Genomic DNA, 17,054 nt, shown 5'->3' on the forward strand with positions numbered 1-17,054 from the left:
GCTGCAAAGGCAAAGTAAAAACTTCTTGTTGAAGCCTTTTTTTTTTTAAGGTTATGTCAGTACATTCTATCTCAGAGTGTTACAGCACAACTGATGGCTTTATAAGATGCAGGGTGTAGCCTGTATATCAGAAGCCTCTTTTAAGTAGTTGGTGAGATTAATTCAAGTCAGGAAAAAAGACTTTCTGTGTCTTTCCACTAAATACCAGGTTGCTTCACCTCCCTGTGCTTTGAGTGCATCTGAAGGTGCAATTCTCAAATGAGAATTTTCATTTTGTATGTTGTCTGCAGTTGCTTAGATGTTTTACTTCTCCTCTGAGCTACACACGACACTGCCTTTGAATTGTCATGTATCTTTGAGCAGTTTCCAAATATTTCTGTTCTCTGGACAACTGCAGATTCCGTGGGACTGAAGGTAGGAATGTGTATTTGGGCAGAGACAGCTGCACTGCTGCCCTGCAGCGAGAAGGTAACAGTATCAAGATCACAGGAATGCCACAGAGATGCTGGGTGATGAACATCTTGCACATGCAGATGTCAAGAAAATGAATAGTGGGAATCTTTAGTAAGAAGTTCCCTGTCATTTATTGCTCAGTTTTGAAGCACTAGTTCTTCATGCATGCCCTTCTATTGACTGATAATTTGTGTGTGTAAACTTACTATATTCCTGTTTATAGAAAATAGGGAGAGATCCAGCAGAAGAACCTATGCCTGTCCTATTTCTGATTGCTAAGGGAAAGATAGATCTCTCAGTTGTTGATTTCCACAACTTATGATGACCTGACAAGCTACTATTTTTAGAACTGGGGAGAATGAAATATCTGAATCACTACTACAAGTTAGTGGAAATGCAAATTCTGGTTTTGTCTTTATTCGCAATCTTGCAAGACTTAATTAAGCTGTGTTGTAGAGCTGCATCCGTCACCCCAAAATAAAAGCAATGCTCGAAAGCCAGGGTATTTGATGAAGTGGTTTGTCTGAATTTTGTGATAGGCGGGTGAAAGGTTTGTGTTGTAAAACCGGGGAAAGGGAAACAAAAGAACAAGGAAGCAGCCAAGAATGTGTAAGAGCAACAACTGGGAACGCAGCCTTGACTAAGTTTGTCTCGTGGTTTTTTTGCGGGTCAGATGGCAGCTAAAGAAAGCCTGGAACAACGATTAGTTAAAAAAAGCTGTCAGTGTCAGATTGTGTTTGGGGGAAATGCAAGCTGCTGCAGCTTCCTTTTTCATATAAAGAAAATGCAGAGGCATCAGTCTCCAAAATAAACATCTAAATGTAAAAAGCCTGCTGGACTGAAGTTTAACTGAACAGTAAAGGTCAAAAAGGTACATAGAGACGTGATCTTGTTTCCAAAGGAAGTAACTTTACCAGAGCAAATGACAGATGTGTCAAGGTGACCAAGAAGCAGCACACCAAGCCTGGGTATAGCTGAAGACTCAGTAAAGAGAGTTTTTAAAATCTCTGGAGTTCTACCTAGCAGCTTCTTGGAAAGATGTTGATGTGACTTGTCCTTGGAGGCAGATCTCTGGAGCAGCAGCAGTGTGTTTGGGTGGCAAAGGAGAGGTAATAGTAAGATGGTTTATTTGTGAGGCCCTGTCCTTGCTGACCCATGTCAGCTGACCCTTCTCTATTGTGGCGAAACTAATTTAAATTAATCTGATAAAAAGCTCTGAAGACTTTGTTCAGAACTGGCACCCAATCCTAGGTAGTCAAGGCATCGCTGAACGTTAGTGAAAAGCTCTTTGTGAGCTGGTGGAGGGGATGTGAAGACTTATCCTGACCAACTGGTGTATCCCCAAGGACTTCCAAGATTCATTAGAAAATTGGATTTGAACTTAGGAGTCAAAAACAGATGAAGGTGATTAAAAGCTTAAGGCAGCAGTGGAACAGGCTGCAGGTTTTGAATACAGCTGTGCAGCAGAGTAGTGGAAGAAGAATTTGCTGCAGCAGAAAAATGGGAACCTGCTCTTAAAAAAACCCCGTGTAAGCAGTCCTGGCCCTCATGCATCTGAGGGGTATGCAGGTTTACTTTTTAAAAAGTGTGATTTGTTTTTCTTTCCAGTTAAGTGGCAATAGTGCCAAAACAGACTTCAGTTAAATACTCCTTATCTAGAAGAACTTAGTTGTAAAATGGTGTGTTCTAAATACAAGACGAGTCAAAAGAAGTAATTTGAAATGTTGAGGAACCCCTCCTCCGTTTGGAAGATGGGAATGTGAAACTGAAAGGCCACCATGGCCAAAAGTAATATGCAAACACTGAATAATTTGTGGGTTTTTTAAGGTAATTGTCAGATGTGTTTTCTGGGGTATGTCAGATGGCTTCAGGGTGCTGAGGGAAGCTTGGACAGGGGGTAAGGCAGATGGCTCTGCGGGTCAGAACAGACCTCGTCAAACACGGAGTTCAGCGGGGATCCTTCGTGGCTCGGGAACGGTTAAACCGTTTGAGCGGACGGGAGCCCGGACCACCACCAGCCTCCAGTGGCAACCGGGCGGTGGCTCCGCCGGCCGCGGGGCGGGGGGCTCTGCGGGGCCGGGGGCGGCGGGCAGGGACGCGCCTCAGCGTGCACGTTCCCGGGGGGCGGGGGAGGCACCTTCTTACCCGCAGAAACGTAACGGCTGTGCGGTGCGGGGGCACGCGCCGTCGTCTCTGCTGGCCCGGCTGCGCGAGGACGGGGCCCGCGGTGCTGCCGGGCGGGCGCGGGGGGAACCGTGGCCGGTGTGGCTTTCAGAAGGCGATAGTTTACAGCCCAGAAGGCGTTTATTTCCGGACCCGTTCCTTCTGTCCCATTGCGCTGGCAGGCGCGGCGGGTTTGGGTCGTTTGGGGTTTTTTCTGTGGTTGTTGGTTTTTTTCAGATGTATATGTATTTACAGAGAAAAGGTGGTTTCTGGGCGCCGGGACACGCAGCCGGTTGTCTCCGAAGTGCCCTGGCCGGAGCGGTTACAAGCCCGGCCAGCTGCAGGGATCGCCCCAGGCCGGTGGTGGAGAGAGCGGGACCGGCCCGCCCGCCCCGCCCCGCCCCGCCCGCCCCGCCCCGCCCCGCCCCTCCAGGCGTGCCTGGCCCCGCCCCGCCTCTCCCCGCCTCGCCTCGCCTCTCCCCTCCCCGCCCCTCCAGGCGTGCCTGGCCCCGCCCCGCCTCTCCCCGCCCCGCCTCTCCCCTCCCCGCCCCTCCAGGCGTGCCTGGCCCCGCCCCGCCGCCGCTGGGGGCTCCCGCCCGCCCGCCGCCGCGCTGCTGCCGGTGCCGCTCCCTGCGCGCCCCCGGCATGTCCGCGCCGCTGCCCCCCACGGAGCTGTACGCCTCGGAGCGGGCCGTCGTGCTGGTCTCCTGCGTGCTTTCCTTCCTGGGCTCCAGCCTGCTGGTTTGCACCCATGCCCTGTGGCCGGAGCTGCGGACCCGCCCCCGGCAGCTCCTGCTCTACTTGTCGCTGGCAGACCTCCTCTCGGCCCTCTCGTACTTTTACGGGGTGCTGCAGGACTTTGACAGGACCTCGTGGGATTGCGTGCTGCAGGGTGCCCTGTCCACCTTCTCCAACACCAGCTCCTTCTTCTGGACCATGGCCATCGCCCTTTACCTCTATGTCACCATCGTGAGGGGCTCGCCTACGGGCACAGGCTTGCTCTGCTGCTTCCATGTCGTGAGGTGGGTGCTGTCAGCTGTTCCTGGGAGGACCCGAGGTGTGGACCCCACAGGCAGCCACCCCGCGGCCAGGAGCCACCACTGCTGCGTGCTGCACGCTCGGGTGGGCGCTTCGGTCACCCGCGCTTGCCTTAAGGGTAGCGCGTCCTCAAGTTCCTTTCAAACAGGGATTGTGCCGTCTTTTAACCAACCAGCCCTGCTTACTTCTCCCCCTCCCCTCCCAAGCAAAGAAACAGAGATGTGGAAAACTTAAAAACCTTTTGCTTAAGGTCACATGAAAAAAATCGCTGGCAAGGGATAAGGACCCTAAAAATCCTGGTTTCCGCTTTCCCTCCACAATCTGCTCTGATGTCCTAGAAATAATACCACGAAACTTGGGTTTGCAAGACCTGTCTGCTGCTGCCAAATCTCCTGTGTTGGGGACCTGTTTCTGTGGGTCCCCGACTTCCCACTGTCAGCCTGGTCTCCAGATCCTTCCCCTCCCCCCAGGCGGGTTGCTGTGATTCAGTGTTCATAGGAGAATGGAGCCTACAAGTGAGGAGGCTGCTGGAAAGGATTCTGAAGGTTGTTTTGGCATGTTTGATTGAAACCAAGACAAAACAGACCACAGTGTAGCTTTAGGTCTCAGTTTCTGCTACTTAGTGAGCTGATTTTCCATGTCATGTTCGGTGAAAGCTTTCATTATGCTGTTTGAGCTTGTGGAATCATGTGCTACCTCCACACTAAGCAAAACAGTGATGCTTTAGTCCTCTGTGCTGCCAAGCTTTTACAAGAAATCATAAGAGGAATGACTTGCTTTAGGGGAAAGAAAAACCCAAAACATCAGGGAAAGTACTGGATTTTCTTTTTCTTTATCAAGTATTTGTCACCTTTTATTTTCTATCAGCATCACCTGGGAGGTGATTGAATTAGAGTCAAGTCCAGGTGTAGGTGGGCAGGAGAAAGACGCTGAGGTGGGGTGTGAATTAAGGAGCGACTTGGATTCCTGCCCTACCTGTTCTGATGGTTGCTTGACAGCACGGTCTGCATGTGAGGAGGCCAGAAGTGACTGCGCATGCATCGGGGTACATCAGGCTGTTGTTGGTGAGGTTGAAACAGGATACAGCGAGACAGTGGAGTTTGTTAGGTTATTTCATTTCAAGTGAATGGAGCAGGGCTATAAGCATTATGGAGAGGGTGGAGTGCCAGTCAAGAGCCATATGTTGCTAAAGGCACAGAAAAAAGGAGTCTGACTTCTTTATGGGCATGCTGGCTATGTTGGGCTACATCCAAGAGTTGATGCACATCTGGCCTATTTGTAGTTTTCCTGTCTGCTCATCACTTGTCGTGTGCCCTTTGTCTGTACTTTTAACTTCTCCATCTGGTTTAGTGCTTCTTAGCTATTTGGAAACGGGCAGATTCACTGGAATAATGTTGGCCGCAACCTGTGCGCTCTCTTTGAAACTGTAAAAATCCTGAAAGATTGCTCTAACCCTGCAACAGAGAGGAAAGCAGTGTTCAAACTGAACTTCCTCTGGGTAGATTTGCTAGGTTTATTTTCAGGTATTTGCAGTAAAAATAAAATGCCATCTTCTTGGTATTGATCAGCTCCACTTGCTCTTTTCAAAGGGCAATATAGAGAGCTGTCACTGAAGACCTATTGCCAGGTTCTGCTTTGTAAATGGCTCCCACGCTTCTGTGCACAGCCAGTGTTTAAAGCTTCTTTCTGCTTTATGATCTGTATGAAAAGCCAGAGAAAACAAGTGAGAACTTGTTCTCTTCCCATCCCCTTGTGACATACCTTCCTTTCCTTACCTGCACTCCTATCATTACTTGAGAACTCAGTCATATAATCAAATTCTGGACATAATGCTTGGAGATGGCTTCCTCTGACACTTCCCAGTGCTTCAAAGTGCTACCTGGCGCTCTCTGGTGCTGTTAGCTAAAAAATCTTTTGGTACCATGCAGATGAGAACTGTTGCAACTGATAAGAAAAGATACTAGCGCATACATTAATTGCAGAAGGTAGGTGAGGGAAACCTGTCTGGGGAAAAAAGAAAAGGTTGAAAAAAGCAGGTGATGTTTTATGGCTATAAAGATAAGTTTCCAGTATTTTTGTCTAGGCAAGCAACTGGGATTTTTTTCCCCACCCTCCTTGCTTCATAGGTTGCTAATGCAGTCATTCAGTGATCGTTGTGTGAAGAGCCATTCTGAGACACCCTTCTGGAAGGGATTCAAGGCAGGATGGAGTTTTGTCATTGCATGTTTTCTGTTCTTCACAAGCAGTTACTCATAGGGGGCAAGTGTTTGTGAAGATGAATACTTTTTTAATGTTGAGTATAACCAGAGACTGTTTGTTCTTTAGCTGAGTGGAGCTGACTAAATATATGTTGGAAGTCAGCACCTGAAATTTTCTTTTTAGGGAAATTAGGATGGCACACTGGATCAAACCTGTCAAACAGGTTTGTTCCTTATTGGAATCCTTGATGTGGTAACACATCCACCTATTCTACTGGTAAATTAGAGAGCTATAGGCTCTGCTTTGGTTTTACTTGTTGAACTCGGATGAGCTTTGAAAACAGGCTTGCTATTAGCTTTAAAAATATTTCTGTAGTCGTAAGGTGTAAGTTTTAGCATCCGGAGTGTAAATTTCCTGGCTACCTCACTCGTTCTGGATATCCAAATATCAAGTATCACTTAACTGGGTAATGTAATCTTTGCTGTGAGAGTAGCTGATCCAAACTCAGGGTGAGGAATGGACCAGAACCCACCTTGGGATTGTTTCTTTATTTGCTTTTGATAGCAATTTCTGTCAGCCTCTGAAGTATTTGCATTTCGTGATCAGGCTATGCAGATGGTTAGAAGCATATATATGCTTACTTGTGTGTGTGTGTGTATATACATATATATAAGTAAAATAGATCTGTGTGCACTTAAATAGACGTTTATAACCATGCATGTCCACAGAGAACTTGGGGATCCTTTCAGGTACTACTGTGTTGTACACCTGGGTCCTCGCGGCTGACTGTGACAGTGCCGGGTGCTCCGTTGCAGAACCGGACTGAAGTCGCTCCATGTTGCCTGTAAGGTGCAGGATCTTTTGAAATTTGCTGTGGCTTTATCATTTAGTTTATAAAAGCTTTTAGGTCAGGCCAACCGAAGTGTGGCTCTTGCAGGCTTCTCTGGGAGGAGTCTCTGCTTGGTTCCAGGTAGTTGGGTACTGCGAACTGCTTGATATTGCGGGGGGAGCAGAAATTAAATAGCAACAGACTTGGTCTGGAGTTCTGCTTACAATGTGTGCTAAAGCTCTTTCCTGAAATTGGCTGGTATATCCAGAAGACTGATTTGTTTCTCTTTACAGAGTAAAAATTCCTGTCCCCAGAAGGAGTTGCCTGTAGGCTTGCTGGGAGGACGGTTTGTTGCCTAACCTGTGCAGGCAGGTGACAGCAAATCTGCCCTCTGGCAGGGGAGGCAGCTGTGCTGCGTAGATCAAAGTGTGGTATTAAGCAATCTGACCCAGGCGTACTGAGGACAAGAAAACCCATACAACTTGAGTTGTACGCTGCTGCAGTTTTCAGGGTCCCCATCTTACCTTGTATAAAGGCAGTGTTGCTGTTAATGTGGAAAAATATGCTGGGTTGCATGTGTCTTTGTTAATAGGTTGCTAGGGCCTGTATTAGGGAAGTATACAGAGATTAGATACCGTTGTGTCTGCCTTAGAGGTGGGGCTGCCAGCCTTTTTACAGGGATACAAGTGGTTGTCTTTCCCTTCTCTCTCACAGTTTGCATTTAGTGCGTTTAGATGCACACGTGCTTTGGAGCGGCCCAGCCTACATAACTGCGCTGTCTTTGGGGCTCCTCTGTGTTATCTTGGATCCTTTTTGTTCCGGTCTTCACATATGCCTTGGGTGTATAGTATTCTGATTCTTTTGTTCCTCCATTCTTCTAGATGTGTATAAAGCATTAATATCTTCCCGTCCTTGGGAATCTGTCATTTAGGGGTTCTTAAGAATGATCACGTCACTGGTCTCAGTTCTCCTTTCCAATTTTCTAAAATGGAGCTGAAGAAGTTCACTGAGATGTCTGATTGCTTTCTAGATACTTTGTAACTTCCCTTTGAGCTTGTAATCCTTTATCCTTGGTGTTAGTTGTACTAGCCATCTCATCCCAGTACACTGTCAGTGAAAATTAACTGCTTTAATGTGTGGCAGTTTTATTCCACATTTTTCCTTTTACTACTTAGATGCTTGAAGATTTGAAGTCCCTTGCCTAGCAGTCTGTTATTCCCTACTGCGGCCTCACTTAGTTGCCGGTATGTACTTAACGCTGCTCTCTCTTATATCCATGCATAGTAATTTGACCTGGTTTTATCTTCTCATATAGTTCTCTTTTAGTTTCAGGTCACCATGGAGATCATTATTTAGGCAAATTAGTTTCTTAATATGCTTCCTTTTTCTTGGTGCTTGTGTGCCCTTAACATATTTTCTTTAAGTAAGTGCCAGTTCTCTTGAATTCTTTACCTTAGTGGTCAGTTCTTCCAAGTGTACTGAAATTTGGACGTCTTTGCATCTGTAATCCTTGTTTTCAGGCTTTTACCAAAATCAGTCCTGAGTTGTGTGGAAGCTTTCGTGGTGGTGCTGTTTGGAATGTTTTTAGAAAGCCTGCTCTGGTAACAGCATGGGGAGGACTTCCCGCAGCATAACTGTCCTTAAATTACAACGTTGTCTTGGATTAGCACTGGCTGTTCCGAACTGAACATTGAAACAAAATGTTCTAAACATGCTACAAGATTGACTCTTGAGATTTTTACAGCGCTGTATTTACATTTGGTTTGTTTTGTGAACAGGCATTATTTAAGAGTAGGAAATGGGGTATTTTTGAAATCTAATGTTGTGGGATTATCTCGTGATTTTTCAGCTGGGCTGTGGAATTTCAGATAATCTGATCTAGACAACTGCTGGCTGCCTACATACTCTGGTGCACGTGAAACTGATTTTAGGAGGAAGATCCTTTTCACGCTCTCTGCAGCTGCCACAGGCTGTCAGTGAAATAAGAGTGTGAGCCAGGAAGGTAATGAAAGCAATACAGTAATGGCTTTGTTTTCTTTGAGTCTGGAGAGACCAGGAGGGCTATGCTGGAAGCTCAGTCTGAGCACTCTCTGAAGCATTCGTGTCATTCATTGGAGTGTCCCTTGTCCCTGTTAAGGCTCTGCAGAACCTTTCTCTGAGGGTGAATATGGGAAGGGCAAGTGATGCATTCAGCTGAAGGCAGGGCACTGTTTCAGTTGTGGAGTAACTTGTGAGTTGTGCGTCATGGGCTGGGGCAGGCCTGTAAAGTCCTGGGTATTAACAGCACCCAGGAAGGCGCCGAGCACTTTTACGTTCGGGCTCATGGAATTTTTCAGTTCTTCCTCACGGTGTTTTGTGGGCAGCCCAAGCTGTTGAGTGACTTAACTCATGTGTGTCACCACAGTTATTTTTTCTTCTAAATGCTTTCCTGTATTTGCCTTTGCAAATAGGCAGAAGAGGGAAGCCAAAGTCAAAACACAGCTTCAAATTACGTGAATATGGCTCCTCTTTCCTTTCTTAGCTTTTTGCTGGTACTGCCAGTGCTTTTCGTTGGGAAGAAATATGCCCATTGTCCTTCAGAAATTATCCTTTTGCTACACCTCCACTTAAAAACATAACGAACAAACACACACAACAACTGATGGAATAAAAGTACGGATTTCTTTGTGTGCTGGTCCTCTATGTGCCAAGTGTCACTTAAGAATCAGAATGTGGGATTTGGGTGCTTGTGTTGTGAAAGCTCTGATCGGCCAGCTTGCTCCTGAATGGCTGGGTCCTACAGCAGAGTCACGTTGTTCAGTGCTCTGGCCTTGTCCCATCCTTGACTTCACCTTGTATCCAGGAGAGAGCGGGAGAAGGGGAGCTGGTGGGATGTCTCCCGTTCACCCTGCTGGACCCTAGGTGCTTGCTGTGCAGGCCAGGTTCCACTTTGAAGTGTAGCACATCACTATGTATCTGTCCTTCAGGACTGGGGATCCAGGTTCCTCGGGTAGGTCCTTAGGGAGTGGATTTACAGTCCATGTTCACACGCAGTCCAATACCTGTATGCCAGTCGCTTCCCTTCGGCCTGATGCAGGACTGTTGATGTTTGGGAATAAGTATTGGCATCCTGTCTGATGAAGAATCCCTTGGCCTGTCACCCATTCTCCCAGAGGCTGGAGGGACTAAACTGAGTCCTTAACCCTGAGGCTTAACCCTGCTCTTCACGTTCTTTCCTCAGCTGGGGAGTTCCCTTTGGCATTACGGTGGCGGCTGTTGCTCTGAAGAAGATTGGCTATGATGCCTCGAATGTTTCTGTGGGGTGGTGTTGGGTCAACTTGGATGCAGAGGATCGTCTCTTGTGGATGTTGTTGACGGGGAAAGTTTGGGAGATACTGGCCTATGTGACTTTGCCAGTGCTCTACATTCTCATCAAGAAGCACATTAATAGAGCGGTGAGTATTTTGCTGCTTTCAACTTAGTTGCAGACTTGCTATGTGATTTTTATCCTCCCATGCTCTGAAGATTTTGCTGCATATTTAGCAGCTACACAGGCAGCAATTGCTTCATATACTGCCAAAATGCACCCACCACTGACAGAAGCAGTACACCTGATCGAGCACCCTGCAACATGATTACACAGTGACTTAGCACAAGAAGAATGTAAAAGCCTTCTGAAAACTTAGGGGGTTATGGAATGTATATGAATGAAATGTAAATCCTTACAGTAAGAATTGAAACGGGATGTGAAGGACAAAATCCGGCTTTAATCAGTCGTCCACAGAGTTGCACTTGTACCAAGTGTGAGATTGGTGTCTGGACTTACCTCTAATGATAGCTTGTGTTTATGAATACCTGTTTTGTATTAGCAGTATAAAGCCTCATTTGGGAGTTTGGGCACTATATAGCATTAGACACCCTGCACACACACAGTAGAGGAAGACACCCTGTCCCAGGAGGGTTTCAGAATTTAGAGGCTTATTTGCTTCTTGCTGTTCCTTGTGAAGACAAAGAATCCAGCATTTGGAACACATTTGTGTAATAAAGAAATATCGATTGAGAGTGACAGGAGGAACTACCTCCAGAGATTCCTTTTTTTCTCTTAAGTTGTATTAGGGGGGAAAAGACCTACATCTGAACAGATGTCCTTCTGGAGAATGCTGCCACTGCAAATGTGCTTGCTGTGGTGCAGCTATGGCAGTTGTAGTTAGTGGTAAACACAAATCTGGTTGGGGCAGGATCCTGCAGACCGTTGGAAGAACAACCTAGTCTTAATCAGTCCTAATAGTCCTGGGAAAGGGGGAGCTGGGCAGGACTTGCTGGTCTAGTGCCTGTCACCATCACCTGACACGAATCGGACAGGACGCTGTGTTCCAGCAGCTGTCAAAGATAGCAGTGTGACTGCTGGGCAACCTGACCCCCTGCCCGGCCAGGCTCCCACCCTCTCCCTCTGCCAGGGATTCTTGGGCACTGCGCTCTCCCTTCCCCACTCCCTGCCCAGACCCTTAGAGGAGCAGTGCTGAGGGCAGGCACTCATCACTCAGACAGTGACTCAGACTGCTGCTCCAGCAGCGCACAGGGCTATCTGGACTGGAGCATCTCTGTTTTCATCACCAGGGATTTTCCCAAGTCTGGTAGCCAGCTTACTAAGCCTCTTTACTGTTGGGCGGTCTCCCACTTTCAAGGAAGAGCAGCAGGCAACCAGGGCTGCATTTGGGCTGTGTTAATGGCTGAAGTGGGCTTTGCAGTCGTGGCTTCTGCACAGTCTGAGAGGCAGGAGAAATTATGGAAATAGCTGTTATGGGGGACACACGTGGCGTGTGTACTAGGGGCTTTCCGAATGGAAAAGACTGCATGGAAGCAGGTAGGAAGCTGCACTGAAAGCCCTCAGCGGGGTTTGGCTTGGGCCAGCGTGCAATGTTGTCATACAGCTCTGTTCTAGAGGAGGTAAGGTGCCAGGGCTGGGAGCACTGGACTAAAGGAGAATACTGTGCATCAAAGCTGTGTGTGCTCTGTAGCCTTGATGATGGGAGGAATAGTTTTCTGCAGGTTGGCTATCCTGGGTTTCAGTCTCTTCACCCATGTTAACACCCTGGTAGTCAGCATCGTGTGTCCCAGCAGCTGCTCCGTGTGCTGTGCCGACCTGCTCTCCCCACCCAGGAATCTGAGTGCCTCCAGTAGCTTCTACCGTAGGAAGGTCTCATAGACCTTACGCCTCCAACCACCCTGAGCCAGGGCACACATCCCTGGGTTTTGTCTACGTGTGCTGGTATGGAGAGGTTTGCTGGCTTGTCCTAATCTATGGAAGCCCATTGCTGACAGTGCATGGTCAGAAATTGGGCAGCAGGTTCTGTACAAACGTACTGAAGGACTGGTTCACATGGGCATAAATGCCTTGTGGAACTTGCTGGCTGTGGTGGAGGCCAAAAGCTTGAATAGTTTGAGAAGGATGAGCTAGTCTTCTCCCTCTGTGTGTGTGTGTGTTTCTCTCTGTCAATCAGAGGTGTTCCCAAGGCCAAACTCTTAGCCGTGTTTTTACAAAGTGGTAAAGCCAACAGCAATGGGGCTAGGCCACTGGCCCAGCAAACCTATTTTATGGAGCACCACGTTTTTTTTTTTATCTTGTTATGACCTGGTTAGGCTCTGATAAGAGCCGGATATCCTTTATTTGCCGCTCCCTGGCTTCAGCAGGAATGTTTGCATTAGCAAGGCCTGAATGTGGCTGAAGATGAGTGCTCAGAGCTGTGTCCCTCTTAACTTCCCTCCAGATGCAAAAATTTAGTTTGCTTTGGAAAGAACCCCATGGAGCTAAATGTCCAATGTGTGTAGCTTTTTGTTCATGTTTTTGTGTCTCTCCCACCCTCCATGGAAGCACGCGGCTCTCTCAGAGTATCGCCCGATTCTCTCAAGAGCACCTGCATTTCAGCCCCGGACTTCCATAGCAGATAAGAAGTTGATTCTCATCCCTGTGATCTTTATCATCCTCCGCATCTGGAGCACTGTGCGATTCATTCTGACCCTCTGTAACTCCCCTGCAGTGCAAAATTCAGTCCTGGTTGTCCTGCACGTAAGTATTTGCCAGGAAATCCATTAGGAGGAGGATCTGGGAGGGAGATAAGGCTTTGTGGCTCTTAATATCACTCTTCTGTGGCAGGATGCAGAGTGTACCGGTAAAACAACGTGCGTGTTGCAAGAACGCGTGCTCCTTGCTGGCCAGCGCTATCCGGGATGCTCAGCACCAGCTGCTCCAGCAGCATCTGGTGGCTGCAGAGCGTGGCTGCAATGGGAGAGTCTGGCAATGCTGGCTGCTTGCAGGAAAAGCAGGCTTAGACCAGGAATGTTGTGTGTCTGTCCGTCAGCAGGGCTCGGCCGGCTCCTCCCCTGGCCAGGCTGTGGAAACGGCCGCCGACAGCACCACCTGGCCGGCTTTGCGTTGATTTTTCTGAATCTGTTTTTCTCATTTAGGTGGAAGTTGCCGACTGTCAGTTGGGCAGTGCTATAGCCAGTCTGACAGGACGTTTGCTCTTCTCTTGGGGGTGCCCGTAGGAACGGCACTGGTTAACTCCTTTCTTGCCCTTGCAGGGAATTGGTAACACGTTCCAAGGAGGTGCCAACTGTATCATGTTTGTCCTCTGTACACGGGTGGTCCAGACTCGGCTGTTTTCCTCCATTTGTTGTTGCCACTGCGATGAGTTGGATTGGCCTTTGCAAAGATCAAACAGCTCCTGGCAGTGCCCAGAACCCCACAAGAGCAAGGACGTGCTGGACCCTGAGCGGACGAAACCCCTGCTTTCCAGCACCTGAGCCTGGGCTGCCTACATTGCAGTGTTGATTTCTTCTTCCTCGGTAAAAACCTAGCGTGAGTCTTTCCTTCTGCCCTGCCTGTGTGCAGCCTCGTGATATGAGGGGTGGGGAATACGTGTTTGACAGAGAGGTAGGTTTGTGCTGCTGCTGAGAAGGTTCCCTGTCTGACTCTACAGCAGCTCCACATCATGTTCCTTTGGGGTGAAACCACTTACAGAACCGATCCACTCCCCTTCCCTGTGAGCTGGGGTAGTGTCTGTTACTCGAGCCTGTAAAATGGGGAAATAGACTTCAGTGCTGCCTGGCCGCAAGGACAGAACACCAGTGAAAACTGAACAAGAGGAATTAGCGGCTCCTTCTAATATGAAATACCACGCACGCATACATTTCTTCAGGGCTGCGCGGTTCGGATGTTTTTAGTGCCCCAGGTATTCCTCATAAGGTAATGCAATCCCTGCTGCATTATCCCTGATCATCCTAGAAAGAAATCGGTGGGTGATTCATCCAAGCTGACATAGAAATTGTCAGAAGTTCTTCATCATCTTAGGTACAAGACTGAACACTGATGTCCTAGCTTTGGTCAAGTTGTGTTGGCATTTTGTTGCCTCGCGCTTCACCTCACGACTGACAGCCACAGGACACGCAGGGGTGTCAGATAATCCATGTGAGAGCACCTGGGGCTGGGGTGCTGGGGGGGTTTCTGTCTGTGAAGCAGACATTGGTAGCATGCTCTTCAGTAGCAGAGCGCAGCTGAAGGAGGTAAAAACAGGTCAGCTGTCCTGACTGCTTAGGTAAAAAATGTGATGTGCTGGGAACTGCAGTCTCTTTGGAAAGAGTATGAAGCCCTGTGTACTTGTGTCTCTCCCACCCTCCATGGAAGCACTTACCCTGCAGGTCACACTCAGTAGAAAGGGCTGAGTCTGAAAGGCAGCCAGCCTGCCTGGGTCGTGGGGTACCGTGAGGGCTGAGCATCCTGAAAAGAAAGCAGTGTGTTGGGTTTGGTAGGTCTCTCTGAGTAGACCTCTCTCACATACATCTGTTTCTTTTCCTCCCAAACAACAAAGCCTGAAAAAACAGGATTTTTTTTTTAATCAATTGATAATTCTTTTCAATTTGTATAATTGAAACAATTGTTTTTGCAAAAAGAAGAGGAGCCTCCTGAATTCCATGGGGAGAGAGGGCAGATGTCAGGCTCCCACTGCTCCAAGGCACCCAGCTGTTCAAAAGCTGTTCTTATTAGTTTAATTTTATTTTAACAGCATGCAGAACAATTAAACGATCTCATGGGACTGTAGGCAGAGGCAAGTCCTGTTATTTCCTCTATTGAAGACTTGTCATTAACTTTATTAATGTAATTTAAGTCCCCTTGTACGCAGGCTGTGTAAATATGGGAAGGTGGAGTCAAAGAGCTCATCAGCCCGTTTCATGGGGCTGTAGAGGGGCTCAACTCTCTAGCATCCCTAGAGTCTTTCAAGGGTAGAAGCAAGCATCTTATCTCTGGCATAGATGACTTCAAGAGGGTTTTCCTCCTTTCAAAAAGATTTTTAGAAGTTTTAAAAAGCCAAGTAGCAGCTTTTGTAGCTCAACTTCATGTTAATCCCCCATGGCTTGGGAGAAGGAGCTGTATTTTGCAGAAAGGCAGGACAGTAAATCTTGAATGTAATGAGACAGAATTGTGCTGTGTTCAGTTTTTTGGAGCCAGCCCTGAAGAAAGGAAGTAAAATTGTCACCAACTTGGCTTAAGGGAAAACAAAACAAAACACCACGAACACAAACACCTCACCCCACCCACAAAAAACTAATCAAAAGGGATTCCTCGTTCCCAGTTCGCTTTTTTCCATAACAGAGCTCTGAGAAATGCTTTTGGAGGAACATGCAGCTCAGCAGAATTACATTTCCAGCTCCCAGGGGTTCAGGGAAGCATGCTGGTTTGTAAAGGCCGGCTACTGGCATTAGCACCTGTGCTGATACAAGTGGAAAGTCTCTGGCCATCTTCGTGTCGGCAAGGACAGAGAAGGAAAAACAGCCGATAGAACCTCTTAGAGGTGTCTGTAGTTCCTAACGCTGAAGTTGATTGCAGCCTAAATATTAACAGAAGTGGGATAATAGGGGGGGCGGTGTGCAGAAATGCCTCGCTGCTCCTGGCAGGTCTCTGGCATGATGTGCAAGTGCAGGGCTGGTGCTGCAGTGCAGTTCTCCCTGCAGCCTCAGCTGTCTGTGAAGATGACTCAAAATTCTGCAGTCCTGCCTGGCAGGAAGGAGTTCAGACTCCAGTGTTTCTGAAGGTGGCTGAGGTTGGGGTATGTGGCTGTACTTTAGGAATGGGTCCATCGTACCTGTTTTCAGCTGCTGCAAGGTGGTGTCCCTGCGGCTTGGGCTGCAGCAAGCCTGTTGTCCCGGCTCAGGGCAAACCTGTGCGCAGGAAAATGGTGCAGTCCTGGATTCTAACTGTGCTTCTTTTTGAGCAGGGATTGTCTCAGAGTCCCACAGAGGGAGCTAAAGCCTGGGGAAAAGCATCGCTGGAGCGGCTGAGCAAACTGAACAGGTCCTGTTGCTCCTTGGCGTTCAGATATCAGCTGCTTCAGTCTTGAACTTTGCTCAGGATCCTCTGGAAGATACTGTTTGGCTGTACTCCAACTTCCTGGTTTTCTTCCTTCCCTACCCTCACCCTCCATTATACATTTTAAAAATTATTTGGGGTTTTGCTTTTCTGTCTGACAAGGCAAATGTGTTGTGAGTTCTGGGATGAACAAATACTGTGGTGACGGGAAAAGCTGAGTAGATGCTGAGTAGGACTATCCGGGGCATGGATTTCAGTCCTAGTGTGTGAGATCTTCAAGGGGGTTCCATACTGGCTCCTGTTCTTCACTTGAATGTGGACAACAGTGTGCAAATATGTTTGTTTTGTAGTGGTGGTGGATGGTTCCTCTTGATGATTTGTTACCCCTCTTTGATCGTTAGGGGTCATCATCGTCAGGGTTTGTGGTGGCGGCATGGTGGTTGCCTCCTGAGGAAACGTGAACTCTGCAGACTGCCTTGGTGCTCAGGGAGATCTAGGTGTACCACCCCAGCCTCCAGCAAGGACAGCTCTCACCAGCAGCAGGATGGTTCCCAGCATGTGCTGTGAACTCCAGATGTCCTCTGCTGAAGCACAGGCTGCGTACGGTTTGTTCTTGCCTTGGGAATGTTATATCAGAGCTGGGGAGGGGATGGGGTTTTGTTTGCTATTTGAAGATGGTGTTTTACCTTATTTACAGCTCCTCACTTGCTTGGTTTTTAAGTATTTTCTCCAGCTTGTACAAAATAAAGGTTTTTTTCTTTACCAAGATGATGTTTAAGCATGTTGTGATGGGTCTCAGCACCTTGGAGTATCTGGATGAGAAACTGTTGCATGATCTTCCTTCAGGTTTCTTTTGTGTCTACTGTAAAAACTAAGGCATGTACAGGAAGACAAATATTTTGTACCTATTTGTAGATATGTTCCTCTTCCTATCTGTTTTATATGTACAGAAATGCAAACCTTTCATCAGTTTGAGCAACCTGTTCACCAGTGTGCATTGTCATAGTTCATTCTTACTGGCTGGTTGCT

At 47.8% G+C, this 17,054-nt stretch overlaps 1 protein-coding gene across 1 annotated transcript; it reads left to right on the top strand.

Moving 5' to 3' along the window:
• The first annotated feature begins 3,191 nt into the window (after window positions 1-3,191).
• Window positions 3,192-16,790, top strand: GPR157 (G protein-coupled receptor 157). Its single transcript, XM_055705588.1, has 5 exons — window positions 3,192-3,638; window positions 9,903-10,116; window positions 12,534-12,728; window positions 13,244-13,520; window positions 15,934-16,790. Exons 1-4 carry the CDS (start codon window positions 3,262-3,264, stop codon window positions 13,463-13,465), a joined length of 1,008 nt encoding a protein of 335 aa, XP_055561563.1. The 5' UTR covers window positions 3,192-3,261; the 3' UTR covers window positions 13,466-13,520; window positions 15,934-16,790.
• The last annotated feature ends 264 nt before the right edge of the window (window positions 16,791-17,054 follow it).

Source organism: Falco cherrug, chromosome 3 (genome assembly GCF_023634085.1).
Source record: "Falco cherrug isolate bFalChe1 chromosome 3, bFalChe1.pri, whole genome shotgun sequence".
Taxonomy (NCBI): Eukaryota; Metazoa; Chordata; class Aves; order Falconiformes; family Falconidae; genus Falco; species Falco cherrug.

Bases quoted from the DNA above. Each gene is read 5' to 3' on its own strand.
- GPR157 (XM_055705588.1), top strand. From the start codon at position 3,262: ATGTCCGCGCCGCTGCCCCCCACGGAGCTGTACGCCTCGGAGCGGGCC. The intron at 10,117-12,533 runs GTGAGTATTTTG...CCTCCATGGAAG, and splicing joins AGAAGCACATTAATAGAGCG to CACGCGGCTCTCTCAGAGTA. The intron at 12,729-13,243 runs GTAAGTATTTGC...TTGCCCTTGCAG, and splicing joins CAGTCCTGGTTGTCCTGCAC to GGAATTGGTAACACGTTCCA.